Consider the following 17,388-nt stretch of genomic DNA (forward strand, 5'->3'; position numbering starts at 1 on the left):
CCTTCATGGGAGCTGGTCAGGTGGGCAGATGGTCCTTGCCCACCTGGTGTCACATGTTTGTGCAAACGACTGAGGGGGCTCGCCTTTGGTTTGATAGTATTCCAGGGGGAAGCATAGACAGCTAGGAGGATCTAAGCGAGAAATTTCTCAGGAATTTCAACCAACAAAGAAAAGTGGTCAAGAACCCCAACGAGATCATGCAGACTCGCTAAAAAGACAATGAAAGGGTGGATCAATACTTGGAAAGGTTCATCAAGGAGAGCATGAACATAAATGGAGTCCCCTAGGTAATGAAGACAAACAACTTCATCAATGGGTTGAAGCATACTCAGTTATATGAGAAGTTAGGAGAGGAGTTTCCGAGACATTTGATGGCCTCATGGACAAGGTTAGGGCCTTCGTTAGGGGAAAGGATACCAATAGCAAGGCTAAGGAGCTGGACGCTGCTCCCCAAAGGATCAATCCTGCCTCCCGACTGCAGGAAAAAGGTAATCTTTACTCTAAGAGACCTCTTTATGATAAAATACAACATGATAGGTCTATGCCCACTTTTTTACCCTTATAATCCCCGAGGAAGGGGACCGACCCCTTATTATGAAAGTTTTACTCCCTTGACCAAGAAATTGAGTGAGATATTGACAACCGAAAGGGTCAAAAATTCTTTCCCAAGACCCCCTCCCCTCAATCCTGGACCAAAGGCCTATCCGAATGAATATTGTGAGTTTCATAAGGGGTTCGGTCACAAGACAAACAGCTGCATGTACTTAAAAAGAGAGATTGAACTGCAGTTAAAATGGGGATGTTGTCCCTTCGATAAAAGACATATAAGAGGGAGGAGACAGAAAGGGGTACCATAAGAACAACAACGTTATCGTGTAACCTTTTTTTGTTGATTTTCTTCAGCTTTTAATTTTTTTTTAGTTTCAGAGGGAGGGAAGAGCTTGACGCCAACCGATACCAAATCAGTACTGGTATCGAAAATACCGGTTACGGTACCGGTATATGAAGGTAAATACTAGTAGCGAACCGGTACCAGGAATGCCAAAATTCGGTACCGAATTGGTACTTAAGATCTTTCGGTTCAGGAAATTCGGTATCGGTACCTAATACCATTTGCTCATCTCTGACCACGGGTTTCATATGAAAAACTAGGGGTGCTAAACGGGTTATGTTCGTGGGTTGGCGGTTCCAACCCGACCCGAACCCAAAAATTTTAAATGAACCTGGACACGACCTGAACTCGAACCCGAAAATTGAATCATACATATGAACCAGAACACGACCCGAATATTCACATAGTGACCCGAACATGACCCGTTCAACCGGAAATATTTAATTTTTAATTTGTTTCACAAATTAGTATATTAAAATAAAAGTTAAATAAAACACAAATCTATATAATATAATGACATTTTAATTATAAAATCTTAGGTTCGTGTTGGGTTTTCGGGTCGTGTCAGAAGTTAACACCCCTATAAACAACATCATTATCATACAACTTTTTTGGTTGATTTCGGTTATCTTTTAGTGTTTTTTTCTATATCTTCTTTTTATTCTTGTTAGCGGTTACGTACGCAACACACTCGTAGTGTGATTTCAAAACACATGTAAACACAAACTAAATAACAAAAGAAGTTCGCCGTAACGCGAGGAATGTTAAAAACCCAGTTAATTTAAAATAAAATTAAAATAAAACTAAATTAAATTAAATTAAATAAAAAGTTAAATAATAAAAAAGCTATATACTATGCTTCATAATTTTCTTAGACGATAATTTGAATCTTAAGAGCAAATCACACGGATTAGATATTTCTTTGGCTTTAAACAAATCACACAGATTAGATATTTCTTTGGCTATAAAAACAAAACACAAAAAAAAAGCTGTAGTCAATCACTTGTATTTTTATATATAATAATAAAATAATAATAATTATAATAATAATTAAGCAAGCTCATACATGCTATTCTTCTTATCTTTTGCTGGATGATATGAAAGGGCAGGAACAAACTAATCTTTGAAAAGTCGAAATCTTCGGCTAGTGCTGTCATTGATGAAATCAAAGGAGTGGGCTTTCTCAGTGGCGGATCCAAGGTCGGATTTTACTGGGTTTCTTTTGGTAGTTTTTCACTAATTTTCATTATTTTTTCCCAAATCATACAAGGTTTACACTAATTTTTTCCATTTTCTTCGAGTCGAATGGGTTATCGGGCTAAATCTCTAGGCATTAATGAAACGAATTGGATCTGTTTTGACTTATTGTAACTTCAAGTTTGTTTCCATTGTTCTGTTTATATTTGTTCCCTCAAGCTTCTTGCTTGTGGGTCTGTTTTAATGAAACGCTGCTTTTTTAAAAAAAAATAACAAAAAATCAAGCAGCCGACCAATTGGCAATAAATAATTATTATAGTTACCAGAGTTAAAAGTGAAACCATACGGACCCAAATTTAAAAAGTTTTAGATTTATACTAAAATGTCAAAAGTGGCCAAGCCACATGGACCAAAATAGAGTTTACTCTAAATAATATTTGAATAAAAGAGGAGAGAGGGGTACACGCAGCAGCAGCACCGCAGCACCCAAGTGTCTTATTAATTTGGTTGGTATCCCCTTCTTTCTTTCCTTCCTTCCTTCCTTCAGATTCATTTCTATCCCCTGTTGACTTGGTGAACACAGCTCGATCATCATCACCATGTCTTCCTTTGACAATAAGTTTAATCACCTTAAACTTCCCCTCATTGACATACAAACCGCTACAAACAGTTTTGCCCATGAAAATCTCATCAGGAGAGGTGGATTTGGATACATCTACCAAGGACAACTCTTGACTTCCGGAAATTTGATTGATATTGCTGCGCGGAAGTTAGGTGGTAAGCTTCGGTATGGAATCCCAGAGTTTCAGACAGAGATTATGATGCTTGCTAGTCTAAAGCATCAAAATGTGGTCTCTATTGTTGGGTTTTGTCATGAGGATGAGGAGAAGATCATCATATACAATTATGAGGCCAAGGGAAGTCTTGAGCAATACCTAAGTGACCCAGTTACACTCCCATGGACTCAAAGATTGCACATCTGTCTTGGTATTGCACGCGCACTCAGTTACATCCACTATGACGAGGGACGCGATTTTAGCGTCATACACCGTGATATTAAAAGCTACAAGATTTTATTAGATGTCAATTGGGAAGCAAAACTATCTGGTTTTGAGCTATCCAGGATGCAACCAGCAGCCAGGAGGCAGGGTCTTGTCCTCGACCGTCCATGTGGCACGCCTGGGTATGTAGACCCAGCATATGAAGCGTCTGCAACTGTGAACCACAAGTCAGATGTGTACTCCTTGGGTATGGTTTTATTTGAAGTCCTCACTGGGAGGAAAGCATGTATCGACGAGGAAGGAAAACCAGTGTTTTTAGCTAGATTGGCCAGATCCCATTATGAAAATGGAAATCTCGATGATATTATTCATCCGGATCTACATAAGCAAATGGACCAGGGCTCGTTAAAAAAGTTCTCAGAAGCAGCATATTGCTGCTTGAAGGATCAACGGTCACAACGCCCCAACATAGATCAGCTTATCTTTGCCCTTGATCAAGCATTGAAACTTCAACTTGCACATGAAGCCTCTGTAAGGCCATTTTTCCCATTTCTTCTTTTTTGTTATAATCACATTCACATATATATTTGTAATCATTCATTGTCATAATAATAACCTATGTTATTTCATTTCCTATTGTTGCATTTGGCACCAAAGGAACATTCAACACTTGCGGTTGAAAGTACATCATCCGACTACTGGAAGGTAATTAAATTCTTTTTCTTTAGGTAGTTATCATGAAACAGGATACTGAAATAGACATTGATGTGCGTAAAATTATTTACACTTTTCCCTGCTTCTTAAAGAGGACTGAAATTGTCAACAAATACTTAGTTATAGTGTTCAGTTTGTTATTAATTTGCATATCTTGTTTAAATTTACTAATACATTTACAACTTGAATCAAACCAGTAGAGCCAAACCTATAATACAAGCAACATTACACATCTGGAAGAACAGACAAAAATCAAGATTAAAAAAGGGAAAAGTGAATATGGTGTTGTTAGGCATCCAACTTATATGCAAAACCAATCAAAACTACGTCGTTTTGAATAAATCTAAATAAAATGATTTTTAATCCCTATATATATTATAATTGTTTCCCTTGTTATTTGATTAATCGGGTTTGTTCACGGGTTACAACGGGTCGCGAGTCACGGGTTTAGTTCGATCAGCGGGTTGCGGATAAGGAAGCAAATGAACCAGGGGTAGATGGGTCATTTAGCACCTGAAGTGTACGTAACTTGTTGAAGATTTGGTGTCACACCCCCCAAATTACCACCTGCGGAGTTACACTGCGAGGCGTGTGACGTACCAAGATCTAGCCATTAATCACGTTGAACTATAGTAAAAAAAATATTATTAAACGCAAATATCTTTTCCAACATGAATAATGTAATTCCAAATAACATTTCGACATAACACGTGTTCAGCGGAAGCAATTGTAACTATTCCAATATAATCAAAATCAAATCATTTTAAATGGCATAATGTTAATAGTTTGCATCAAATTAATAGCACCCCCATGACACTCCTCGCTCCTTAGATTGCAAGTTCCAAAGCATGATGTATCTAACAACCTGCAAGTATGTAGAAAAAGTGTGTCAACATAAAGTTGGCGAGTCCATAGTTTTGTTTAACGTAAATCATGTAAGTGTTTAGTTTAAAGACGTGTTACGAATAATAAACTCTGTACCCATAGATTGTTCTGTTTTTGGTGCCCTCATCAATGTCTATCATCATTGATCAAAGTGTTTAAGGTCATTAGTTCACGCCCGGCTGCCAGCACGGTGTGAGGTTTGTCAGGCCTAATAACGCTATCAGCTAATACCACGTTGCCTCCCAATCAACTAGCTCGGTATGTAAGTAGGGACTTTCGTGATAGAGTTTGAGTTTATTAACCAACATCAAATTAAACTACAACATATAGAAAAAGTATTCCTCCCAGGAATAATAGTTTGAAAAGTATTCCTCCCAGGAATAGAAGTTTGTTTGCCCCCCCCCTTTCGGGACGCATGCTTGTGAAAAAAGTAGTGAACTCGCCTTAGTTTGCTCGGTATTCGTTAACGTGCCTCTACGCCTTAAATAAATGTTAGGTCCGTTACACGCGACCTAATATACGATAAATGTAAGTATGTAAGCATGTAGGGTTTCACAACACCCTAGTTGTCCAAACAACCAAGGGTTTAATGTGATCAGGTTATCAAGTTAACATATAATAACACACAGTAGACTTCTCTAGTTGGTGACATTAGTGGGCGACAAGTGGTGTGATTAAGATCTTCGTAACTCGGGTAGTTATAATTCAGAACAAATATATAAACTCGGATCACTATATATCTACTAACTCGGAGCCACACACCCTTAAATTCGGAAGCACACATTTAATGTAGATGTTATACAAGTGTAACAAACTTTTATAATTAAATATGAATGAATCTAAATAATAGTATAATAGTTTACCGATATTAATAGTTAGTGAATTAAATGATGCCGTGAAATCCAACATTTATCAATTAAACACCCCGAACCAAAAGTAATCCGGAGCCCCCATTTATGTTTACTAAATTCGGAGCATGATGGCTTCACACATACACGGACTCACAGAGAACATAACAGTAGCTCGGACCAACTTATATAAAACCAATTCAGAATTTCCCATTCAGTGAACCCAGGCCCATTATCTTATAAATATCCGACCCATGATCTAACATATGTAAGCGGCCCCTTCCTTTATAAGTTCGGACTCTCAATTTTCTTCCTAAATATCAACATTTATAAGTTGATTTTAAACAAACTTTGTGAAACTCGGACATGATTTTATGTATATTCGGACCCTTCATAACATCCCTATAAACTCGGAAGTTTAGAACTTGGGATGTAGTTGAAGACTCACTTACCAGTAGGTCCGGGCTAACTGGGTTGGAGCCTCAGAAGATCTCGACTGCAACCTGGAAGATCACAACAAGAGAGAAAACACACCATTAGCTTCGTCACAGGGAGGAGGTCTCTCTGTGACCAAGCTCGGGCGTGAGAATAAGTATGGAAAATATGGAGTAAGTCAGGGAGAGAGAGAGGTTAGAGAGAGAAAGAGGCGATTACTCCTTGTGGGAGGCCTTAGTGGGGTATTTATACCTTTTGGGTATGCTAACGTGGCAAGGTAGTTATGGCCGAACCAGTCACTGTCAGGTAGTTAGAGTTGTGGGCCCCGAGTTAGTTAAGGAGGATCCCCTAGGTCGATCGTTCCGGTATGGTTCGTCCGACTTGGTCCGATGGCGTTTTTCCTTCGGTGATTATGGTTCGTGCCTTGACGGGGGACGGTCGGTTCGGTGACAGATGGTGTTCGGTTTGGTCTAGTTATCCTCATCAGTAGTAAACTCTGACTCATACCTACACCCCTAAATTCGGACCCCCCCCTTGCAAGTCATAAGCTCGGACACTTTCACCCTTCTTAAACTCGGATTTTTTCACATGCATATAAGTTCGGACAACATCACATAACATTTTAATTTGGACTCATCAAGGGGAATAACAAACTCGGACATTTATTAGTTTAACAAATTCGGACATCCATTACTCATTAAATTCGGACCATACTTGCACATAAATAAAGCCAGACCATACTTGCACACAAATAAACTCTGATAAACATGCAATTTCAATATTCTCAAATTAACAACAGTTACAATCAAAACCCTATTCTCATGAACCAACAATGTCACGAATCATAACATCGAATTAGCAGTTTCATCATATCAAGAGCATCTCTAGTATTGACAAACCATTATACAATCATTCACAAACACACATTCATTGAAGCATGATTAACTAATTACAGATCAGTTGTTTGGATATCTAGGGTTTGCTTAAAATCAAAAGAATAAGAATCACAACATATAGCATAAACACTTACCTTAGATTGACACAGAGTTTGTTCTAGGAGAATTGAAAGACCAAAGATCAATGATTTGTGTGAGGACTTGGAGTAGCCCAAAGATCAGAGAAATTATATAGAGAATTGCCGTACAGTGAGATTATGGGGAGTTTAGGGTTTTGAGTAGTTTATTAGAGTTTCACAAATAACTCTAAACACCTTTACTAATTAACTTTTTCACAAAAGCACATAAATCATGCGATTCACATTTAAAACACATAATTCATGTATTTGTCATGCACTTATAAGTTTCATATAAACAGTCCATCTATGATTGTTATTCGAGTTAGTCACCAACGTTCAGGGTTATCATGTGTGCGTTCCGGTAATATCCCGAATTACCAAAGTAGACTTATTTAACTAACCCTAGTTAAATGCAGTGCTATGGATGTATGACTAAGTTAACCGTGGTTAGGTTAAAGTATTAACCGGAAGTTACGGGTTGTCACATTTGGTCTAGTATTGACCGAGTTGTGGGTCAATTCATGTACCCATTATTTAGCCTAGAATATTATTTTATTCCTTTTTTATTCGCATGTGCACTCATTGTATGGTTATATATGTTAGTTTTAGTTAATTGAATAAAATAACCCTTTTCATTTTAATACATAAAGCTTTCATCTTCATTTTAATATTTACTCCTTCATATATTACATACATACGTACATACGTACGTGAATTTTGTAAAGAGTGTGTGTAGTGTGCATTAAGGAGGGACCTCAACCAACATTATTCATCTTTATTACTTAGATTACAATGAACCTTGAATTTGGGGGTTTCTTCAAATATGACAACCAAGGTAACATGAATCAACATTTAGAAACCCAAATAATGAAACAATACTTATCTCCAATACATTCTTTTTCTTTAAATCTTTTTTGTTCATCCTGTATAACACAATAAAAATTTCTTTTTGGCATTATAAGTTCAGAAGCATAACTCCTTACTAAAGGAATCTGTTTTAGGGAGTACTAGCAGAAAATATATTAAATATGTACACTATTTATGAACTTGAAAAATCAGCCAAAACGAGCATGAAGGCGTCACCTACTTCGGCAACATTGGGAGTTGGATTGAATGCATGATTGCTTGTCTATTGGAAAGTATGCCAATTACAGGGATTACTAAAAGAAGATGCTCAGAAATGGATGGTACTTGAATAGGTTGTTACCATAGTATAAAAAAAATAAGATATTTGGTGGGTTCTGAGTAAAAGAATGAACCTGGTGTAGGTTTGGATAGCAACAAGATGGGTGCATGAGAAATTATAAAGAGATTAAAAGTGATTTTTAATTGCATTTAATCAAAAGGACGTATTTTTGATGGGTTTTGCATCTACATCATATTCACTTTCCTCTATTTTTATTATTACCATTTACACTTCATATTTTATCTTGTATAGGATATAAATTCTACTTTTCATTTGACACTTGAAGATTTTGGACATCATATTGCAGGGAAAACATTTAGAACACTTGAGGATTGGATTTGATGTTATAAAGTCCGCGACTGAGAACTTCGCTGAAAAATATTTCATTGGGAAAGGCGGGTATGGTTGGGTGTACAAAGCGGAACTTGAACATTTTGATTCCTCTGTAATGGAAGACGGCAAGGAATCAAAACTGCCTAGGAGGCGAAGCACTGTAGCTATTAAATACATCTTAAATAGAGAAGACAAACACGGAGAACAAGGGTTCTTTAAAGAAATTGATACCCTTAGTAGTTGTAAGCATCCCAACATAGTATGTCTTCTTGGTTTCTGTTATGAACCCCCACATATGATCCTTGTCTATGAACATGTTTCTAAGGGAAGCCTTGATAATCATTTGGGTAGCGAAGGAAAGATGACTAATCTTAGTTGGGAGCAACGAATAAAAATATGCATTGATATTGCCCTTGGCTTGGATTACATTCATACCACCATGGAAAACAAACAAAAGATAATCCACCGGGACATAAAGAGTGACAATATTCTATTGGGCGAGAACTGGGAGGCAAAGATTGCTGACTTTGGACTCTCCATATTCCACCCGGTTGATCATAAGGCGAGCACTATCAACGCAACAAAAGTTGCAGGCACACAAGTGTACTTGGATCCAGAATATGAGAGGACTGGAAAGCTGAAAAAAGAATCTGATGTTTACTCCTTTGGGGTAGTATTGTTTGAAATCCTTTCGGGGAGATTGGCTTATGATTTGGTTTACACCAACGAAAATGAAAAGGGTCTTGCACCCATTGTGAGACAACACTTCGAGAAGGGAACAATAAAGGAAATAGTTGACCCTAGTTTAAAGGAAGAAAATGCTTTTACACTAGGTAAAGGTCCCAATCAAGATTCATTGAATACATATATTATCATTGGGCAAAGATGTTTGGCTAAAAAGCAAGCTGAGCGTCCAACAATGAAAGCCGTCATTAAGGAACTTGTGAAAGCATTGAACTTTCAGGTAAGTCGGTGTGGCTGTTAACAAGCTGGGCCGAGGTCGAGCCCTAGCCCGACTTGGCTTGAGCTCGGCTCGTCATGTGTTTCTGAAACTCGAGCTCGAGCTCGGTTCGAGCCTACTTACCTGAGCTCGAGCTAGCTCGGTTATGAATAAAACCCAAAGCTCGAGCCTGGCTCGGCTCTGCTCGAGCTATTTTGAGAACCTCAAACGAGCTAAAAGCTTGGCTCAAGCTCGCTTAAATGAGCCAAAGCTCGACTCGATCTCGGCTCGCCAATGTTATCATCATTATTATTATATTACATAAAAAACAAAAAAAAAATCTTTTGGACTCGTTTAGGCTCACGAGCCTAAACGGGCTTTGTATTTCTGGCTTGAGCTTCGGCTCGATAAATAAATGTGCTCAATTTCAGGCTCGAGCTCGGGCTTGTTAAGGCTCCAAACTTTTAACCGAGCTGATCACGAGTAGTTCTCGAGCCTCTGGGATTGTTTACACCCCTAGTCCTAACAATGTAAAGTGTTTCTCCTTTTCGTATACATGTTCTCTTTTAATACTTGGTGTGCTTTTTCATTATTATTTTAAAAGATATGAGGGATTCTTACGGCAATGTCATCTAAAAAAATATATTAACGTATCTAAGGGGACAGGGGGCGCTCCCGTTGTTTTTCCGTGATGGCAAATTCAACGCGTTGAACTTTGCATATTCCCACCGCCACCATAACATTCACGCGTAATACAATCACGGTTTCCCGATTTCGTTATTTTTTTAACGGCGTGATGGTTTTTTTTGTGAGGGTAATTGTTGGTTGGAGGGAAATTGTTGGTTGGGGGGAAATTGTTGGGTGTGGTGGTGAGTGATGACCACCGCCACTAAAAAAAGTTGTGAGTGATGGAAAAATGGTTGATAACATGGCGAAACATGATTGGATATTGTGAGTGATAGAACTATCACTAGTGACCACCCCCACCCCCTAACAATTACTAAAATTCACAATGGCTAGTTTTCAAGTGTCAAACTGGAAGTACTAATTTATCGTAAATTTAGATTATATGTACTTACATTTAACTTTAATAAACCTCAAATTGGGTGTATCATGATGTAACAGGAAACTCACAAGGACAGCCTTCATATATCATTTGAAGACATAAGATTGGCCACACAAAACTTCAAAAATCAAATTGGAGTGGGAGGATTCGGGAAGGTTTACAAAGGAGAAATTTTGAGTGTTAATGGACCTACCCCCATTGCCATAAAGCGGCATGATAAGACGCATGGTCAAGGAGAAAAAGAATTTTTGTCAGAACTTGAAATTCTTTTTGAGTATAAGCATCAAAACATCATTGGTCTTATAGGCTACTGTAATGAAATTAACGAGCAAATCTTAGTCTACGAGTATGCCTCTAACGGAAGTTTAGATAGGCATTTGAATGATGCCACTCTTACATGGACGCAACGACTTAAGATCAGCATTGATGCTGCAATTGCGTTGGATTTTCTTCATGGAGGTGTTTCGCCTGTGATACATAGGGATATAAAATCCTCCAATATTCTACTAAATGGTGATTGGAAAACAAAAATTTCAGATTTTGGGTTGTCGGTGATAGCTCCGTTAAATAACGAGATTGACTTTGTTGTCGATGATGCTTGCGGCACACCTGGGTATGTGGACCCTGTGTACAATAAACAGGGTTTTTGAACTAGAGAATCCGATATATTTTCATTTGGTGTTGTTTTATTTGAGATGATGTGCGGAAGACTTGCTTTAATGCATGAGCATAATGATGAACGTAGGTCTTTTACCAGTTTGGTTAAATGCCACTATGAGGAAGGAAAAGTTGATCAGTTGGTGTTTGAGGGTATAAAGAATAAAATTGTCCCAAGATCATTGACTACTTTCCAGAGGATTGCATATCAATGCTTAAGTGATGAGAGAGAGGAGCGGCCAACGGCAAGTGAGATAATATTACAACTAAAGACTGCATTGGAATTCCAAGTAAGTACTTTTCATTATGACAATTTTTTTCCTCATAAAAGAACTATAACATTTATTAAACAAATAATGAATCAACAAATCGATAAACAAATTAATTAAGAAAGAAAATTATTAATCTATGTTTTGCCTTTTATAAAGCCAATAATTGTTTAGATATTTTTATTTATTTTTCATAATGTAAAATTCTCGATGACATAACTTTTAATTGTATAGGAGGATATTGAAATATGGGAGGCCAAACTGCCTAAAGACTACAAAGAAATAATCCACATGTCAAAAACCCCTGAGATCTACTCTAACCTAAGCAACAAAGGTCTATGCGAAATGTTCTCCAAAGGAATCCTCCTTCAACAGGGCAAAGTGGTCATTAACTCCATAATTTTCATGTCTCACTTCTATGTCAGTTTTTTTTTTTTTCTAATTTTATTAAACAGAATGAATCTTTTGTCTGTCAGTTTTTCTCATTAAGCAGCAATGGAGAAAGAAATGAGATGGTGTCAGCGACGATGTTTTCTTATGAAAATAACATATCACATAAGAGAAAAACTATTCAAAATTCAAGGTACGCATAATATTTCTCACTCTGTTATATTACAAATGCATTTTGTCAAGGAGAAACTGATTAATCACTTTATTAATAATATCGGTCTTTGATAATACTTTTTCATTAATAAATAAACACATATTTATGTGCATGTTCACCAGCGTGTGCGCACATGAGCTGCTGTTCATGTGTTAGTGGTGTACAAACGAAACAAGAAATTTGCGGATATCATTTTTAGTTTTGGATCACTCATGAACTAGCTAAATGGATTAGTGAACAATTTCTGATTGCATATTCATAGGTTGAACCCTTATAATTTACTTTATACAATTAAATATTTTTTCTGAACTTAACTTCTATGCAAACAAATAAAATTATTTCTATTACGTACCTTTGGGATTAGATGAATAATTTTAAAAAAGGAAGTGTTTATGTGACATGTGCAGATTTCAAAGAGTGGTGAAGATGATGGATACTTCAAATTTAAAGATCCATATCAAGATTATAACTCAACTTTTAACTCCAAATGTGAATTATGGGGCTCACCTTGTCTTCAAATTTTGTGAGCCAAGAAAGTTGTCAAGTAAACTGATGTATGTCAACCTCAAGTACCAAATGGGGAGTGAAACCCGGCATGCATATTTCGCAACATGCGGAGACGACGAATGGATGATGATAGAACTGTGTCGATTCATACCTCACAAGAAAAATATTGGTTTTGAGGTGCTACTCGAGAGCATGTCAAGATACTATTGTGGAGGTGGTGGAATCTATGTTGAAGGCATTCATTTTCGAGCCATCAATGATACAACTTTGAACGTACTATTTCTTTTCTCTTCTTTTATTTCTTCACTTTACACTTAACAACATAAACACAAAAGGAATAGCATTTGTTTCACATTTTTCAAGTTATAAATGTTCAAAAAGGCTAAATTTTTTTATCAATCTCATTCACACACATATATACAAACATGTTCCACTATACTCAACTGTGTATAGGATACTAGGAATATACTCGTATATATGGTGAAATCTTAGTCTAAAGAGGAGCGAACTAAACGTAAGCTTAACGGGCCTAGCTCGTCTCTACTATTGAGTTAATTTAGCACATATTACGATACAACCCGACAAAGAGTAGTGAACAAGGTTAAGCTTTGCACTAATAATGACAAACTGAAGAGTGGGCAATGGTTTTGCTGAAGATATCAATAAATTGATTGTGGAGATGAACTCAGCGAATTATGTACGTTTTATGAAGACAGCTAGTTTAACGCATTTTCAACTATTTTGTTTACACAGGGGGGACAAAGAGTCTTGAAATCTAACTCAGATTCAGAGCAACAAGGGTCCGTTGATTATGATGAAATAACCCAACTAGAAGATGGCGGAAAGGTTTTTTTTTTTTTTTTTTTTTTTTTTTTTTTTTTTTTTTTTGAAAAACAATTGTATTATGAATAGAAAAAGTGGAACATGTCTTCTTATTTGGTAATGATGCATTATTAACTTTTTTTGTTGGACAGTTATTCTCATTAAGCAAAGCGAGTGGTAAGAAATGCCACACGCTTCCAGCAAAGAAGGTTTTATATGACACTTCTGATGTTAGTTGTTTCAACTGGAAATCACTCGATGAGCCCGAATCCAGGTTTGAGTTTTAAACTAGCTGATGTACTTTCTTATTCTCAAACGGTTGTTTCAAATAGTATAAATAGATAAGTTAGGCTATGTAATTATTTATCCGACTGATTCCAACATGGTGGAAAGAAAAACCTTTTCCACAGCACTTAACATGTTCACTTGGTTTTGGGTTCGTACCAACTCACATACAATTTATCATGATTGCAGATTTCTTGAAGTGGTTGAGCTCTTATCAGTACAAGTATTTCGAATAAAATGCAAGATTGAAACCCAAAAGTTGTCTGCAGACACAAAATATGCATGTTATCTCATATTCAAGCTATCACAAGAGTGTCATGGGTTGCAGTGTCCGGTGAAGGTGCAAGATGTACTCCTTAGGAAAAAGAGAGAGCTTAAGTTTCTTTATTTTAGATCTCCAAGATCAGTAAATTTACATGCTAGTGGAAGGGTTCCCGAACAAAGAGAAGACGGATTGATGGAAGTTATTGTGTGGGAATTCAACTCAGGTAACAAGGATCATGTTCCTATGAGTTTGAAACTGAGATGTTACGAAGAAAACATGTCCGGTCTTATTGTATATGGCATCGAATTTCGACCAAAATAGATATAACTTTCTCTAACCTGATGTGTATTTAAGAATTCAGTGGATAAAAAGAACTTTAATCAAGTAACAAATCATTTAGGCCGAAGTGTAATTTATGGGTTAACCATGTTAAATTTCTGATGAATAATGTCTAGTTGCTACTTTTGTTGGGTTGTACTATACAGCATGAGGAAGCAGGATGTTGAACATGAACCAAACCCAGCCACCAAACAACAAAATAATGCTATGGAAACTTGTACCTATGCCAAGTACTACGAAATAGATGTTTTGAAACCCTGTAGTGGTGTTTCAATGCTCTCAATCCAGATTTGACATGAATCGATCGCTTACTACTATCAAAACAAGAGCAATATCTTATAATTAAACTGAACTTTTCAAACACATTCCTCATGTGTTTCTCTTTAGATAACTTTAAACTACCTTCTATTCTCTTTCTCATGACCCTTATACCAAGTAACTATTTTGTAGTCCCTAGTTTGACTTATGGATTGATTCTAAAGATAGACCTCCCATTCACACCTAAAAGGACACTATCACAGATGTCTTCAAACACTCGTTTTGTGACCAATTCGTGTACGCAAGGTTTAAAAGAATAGAATCAATCCTAGAGGCGTTTTCCCTTCGCCTTGCATAAGCCTTGAGGCAAAACAGGCGTAAGCCCAAGGCTGAATTAAAAGATAAATATAAAAATTATATATCTTATAAAAATAAAATACTAAACATCAGATAAAAAATTTTCTTACCGCCTCGCCCCGGGCGCACGCCTCGGCCCTTAGAGGTGTATGTACAAACATAACCACATGAGGCGCCACCTACACGTTTTCTTACCACCTCGCCTCGAGGGGCACACTGTTTTTTCAAACCATGCATGTATGTATGTGCTTCCTCGTATATTACAGGTAACTTTTCAACTCAATCTTGATAGCCTTCCTGTTTGGGTCATCTCAAAATTCGTAGTTCATATCTCATGAAAATGAACTTTTTTGACTCACTTAATACTAATGTACGGGAGGTCTTTAGTTACTTTTTAACACTTTCAGACTCAGGGCCGTTCCTACGTTTTAGGAGACCCTAAGCGAACTATGAAGTAGGGGCCCTAATTTCGCCGATAAACTCTCCTCCAATCCCGACGCAATGGATGATTACCCTTACTTTTTTCGTCAAGTGATAGCCGATAGCCTAGAGATTGAAAGCAGCAACGATGATTGCGGCTGTGTTTTGGGGCTTTATGCCGCTAAATATTGATGATTAGGTCGATGGTTGTTATGTTTTAATAGTTGGAAATCAAGGCGAAATGAGTGTTGAAACTTGGCATTTGTTTGCCAAACAATATTTATTTTGGGCTCATTCAATTCAATGAAAAACCAATTTAGTTTTGAAATAAACGTATTTATTTGGGCCTAATACATATACTATATATAAAAACTTGGAGGCCCTTGTTATTTGGTGGCCCTAGGCTCGTGCCTAGATTACCAAGCCTATGAAGTCAGCCCTGAACTTAAAGAACCTAAATTCAATAGAAAATAATTGAAAACGAAACCAAAATCCTAAAATAAATACAACCCCAAATACTCACACAACATTGATGAACATGTTCTGAAGGGGTATGGTCCCAGAACTCGCGCCAACATGATCATGAGTGACCATTACCCTTATCAAAAACTCCCACTGAAAAGAACTTATCTGTGTCCGTGCGGGCACGCGCGAACACAATGGTCGAATCCAATCTGTCAATGGATGAGAAGACTTACCTTGTGTATGAAAATGGGTGTACACAAGAGATCTGGACAACAGCAACAATCAAAACAAGTGGTGATACGGCCTGGCAGCGCATCCCGCAGTCTTCGCCAGAATGAGAACGCGGAAACAACAGCGGTTACCGCAGGCAGCGATGCAGTGAGGCACCGCATCCTGCCCACGAGGCAAGTGGGACTGACACCACAGAGCAAGTGGCACCAATGACAGTCGCCTGTCAGCCCATACTTAAGCAATAGACTGACACCGGAGTAGGACATGGCTTCACCTCCACAACCGACAAGCCTGACACACCTGCATAAGGGCGGCGCGTCGTCAGTCTAGCCACTCAATTACCCTCCTTCACTCCTCGGCTATAAATACCCATTCCAGACCAGGTTCGAGGTATGGCTTATCAACTTCCTCACTACTACTACTATCACACACTTTGCTTCTCAAGCAAATTACTGATTGTCACGCCGGAGAGTGGTAACAAGGAACACCCCCACCCCTTCCTCCTTGTTACGAGTCATGGTGTGTTTTCCTTGTGCAGAAGGCAGATCAGCAGACAATGCAGCCACCGATCCTTGAAAAGAAGGGATTAACCCTACTTGACGAGACCAGTGAATTAACCTCCCTTGGTTAACCGTTGTTTCATCATTGGCGTCCACCGCTACTCTTAGCACTTTTTCCGCATCCTTTTTCTTTCTGGAAGATCATGTATGATCGTCAAAACAATACTATCGGGGACAATCTCAACCCCACAAACTTGGTACCTACAAGGAACACGACCCCCGCACAACCAATCGACCACATAGGCACATCCGCACAGGGGGGTCCCCCAGTGTTCATGCCAGATTTTTCACAGTACGGTTCTGTGCTACCCCCAGGAATGGATCTCCATACCTGGTTCTACCAACAGCAGACTGCCCTTGCGACAGCCTACAACAAAGATTGCGTAGAGGCGCAAGTACCTGGAGGACCCACCCCCGCACCACACACACCTGCGCTTCGTATCTTGCAATACGAGAGTAGGGCACCCGCAAACCCGGCCTCCCGGGATAGGGTAGAGGAACGCGGATCCACCCACTGTAGCGTTCGCACGTTTGACGAGGACGACTCCACATATGGGTCCCGCCGTAGGGGTCCAATACAAAGCCGCCTAGGCCCGCATGGCGAAACTCGGCGGCAATCAACAACCTGCCGTGGCTCCGGCATCCACAGCCGTCTAGGAGCACAACCCCACAACGAAGGGCATGATCACACCGACCCAGATGACGGCACGTATTGCGGGGAATTCTACTCGACCAACAGCCGACCAGGAGGATACAATTACATTCCTCCCACGCAACCCCGCACTACATACGTCCGCGCCGTAAAGCACAGACCAACCCAACTCTACAGGCCAAAGT

At 38.4% G+C, this 17,388-nt stretch overlaps 1 protein-coding gene across 1 annotated transcript; it reads left to right on the forward strand.

Annotated features, from left to right (window-relative positions):
• The first annotated feature begins 1,956 nt into the window (after positions 1–1,956).
• Positions 1,957–14,378, forward strand: LOC110891100. The gene is made up of 11 exons (XM_022138759.2): positions 1,957–3,621; positions 3,748–3,795; positions 8,481–9,470; positions 10,572–11,125; positions 11,258–11,459; positions 11,673–11,822; positions 11,915–12,021; positions 12,450–12,822; positions 13,303–13,395; positions 13,524–13,645; positions 13,846–14,378. The coding sequence occupies exons 1-11, from the start codon at positions 2,689–2,691 to the stop codon at positions 14,240–14,242; spliced, it is 3,969 nt and encodes a 1,322-aa protein (XP_021994451.2). The 5' UTR covers positions 1,957–2,688; the 3' UTR covers positions 14,243–14,378.
• Positions 14,379–17,388: the final 3,010 nt, after the last annotated feature.

This window comes from Helianthus annuus, chromosome 11 (assembly GCF_002127325.2).
Source record: "Helianthus annuus cultivar XRQ/B chromosome 11, HanXRQr2.0-SUNRISE, whole genome shotgun sequence".
Classification (NCBI taxonomy): domain Eukaryota; kingdom Viridiplantae; phylum Streptophyta; class Magnoliopsida; order Asterales; family Asteraceae; genus Helianthus; species Helianthus annuus.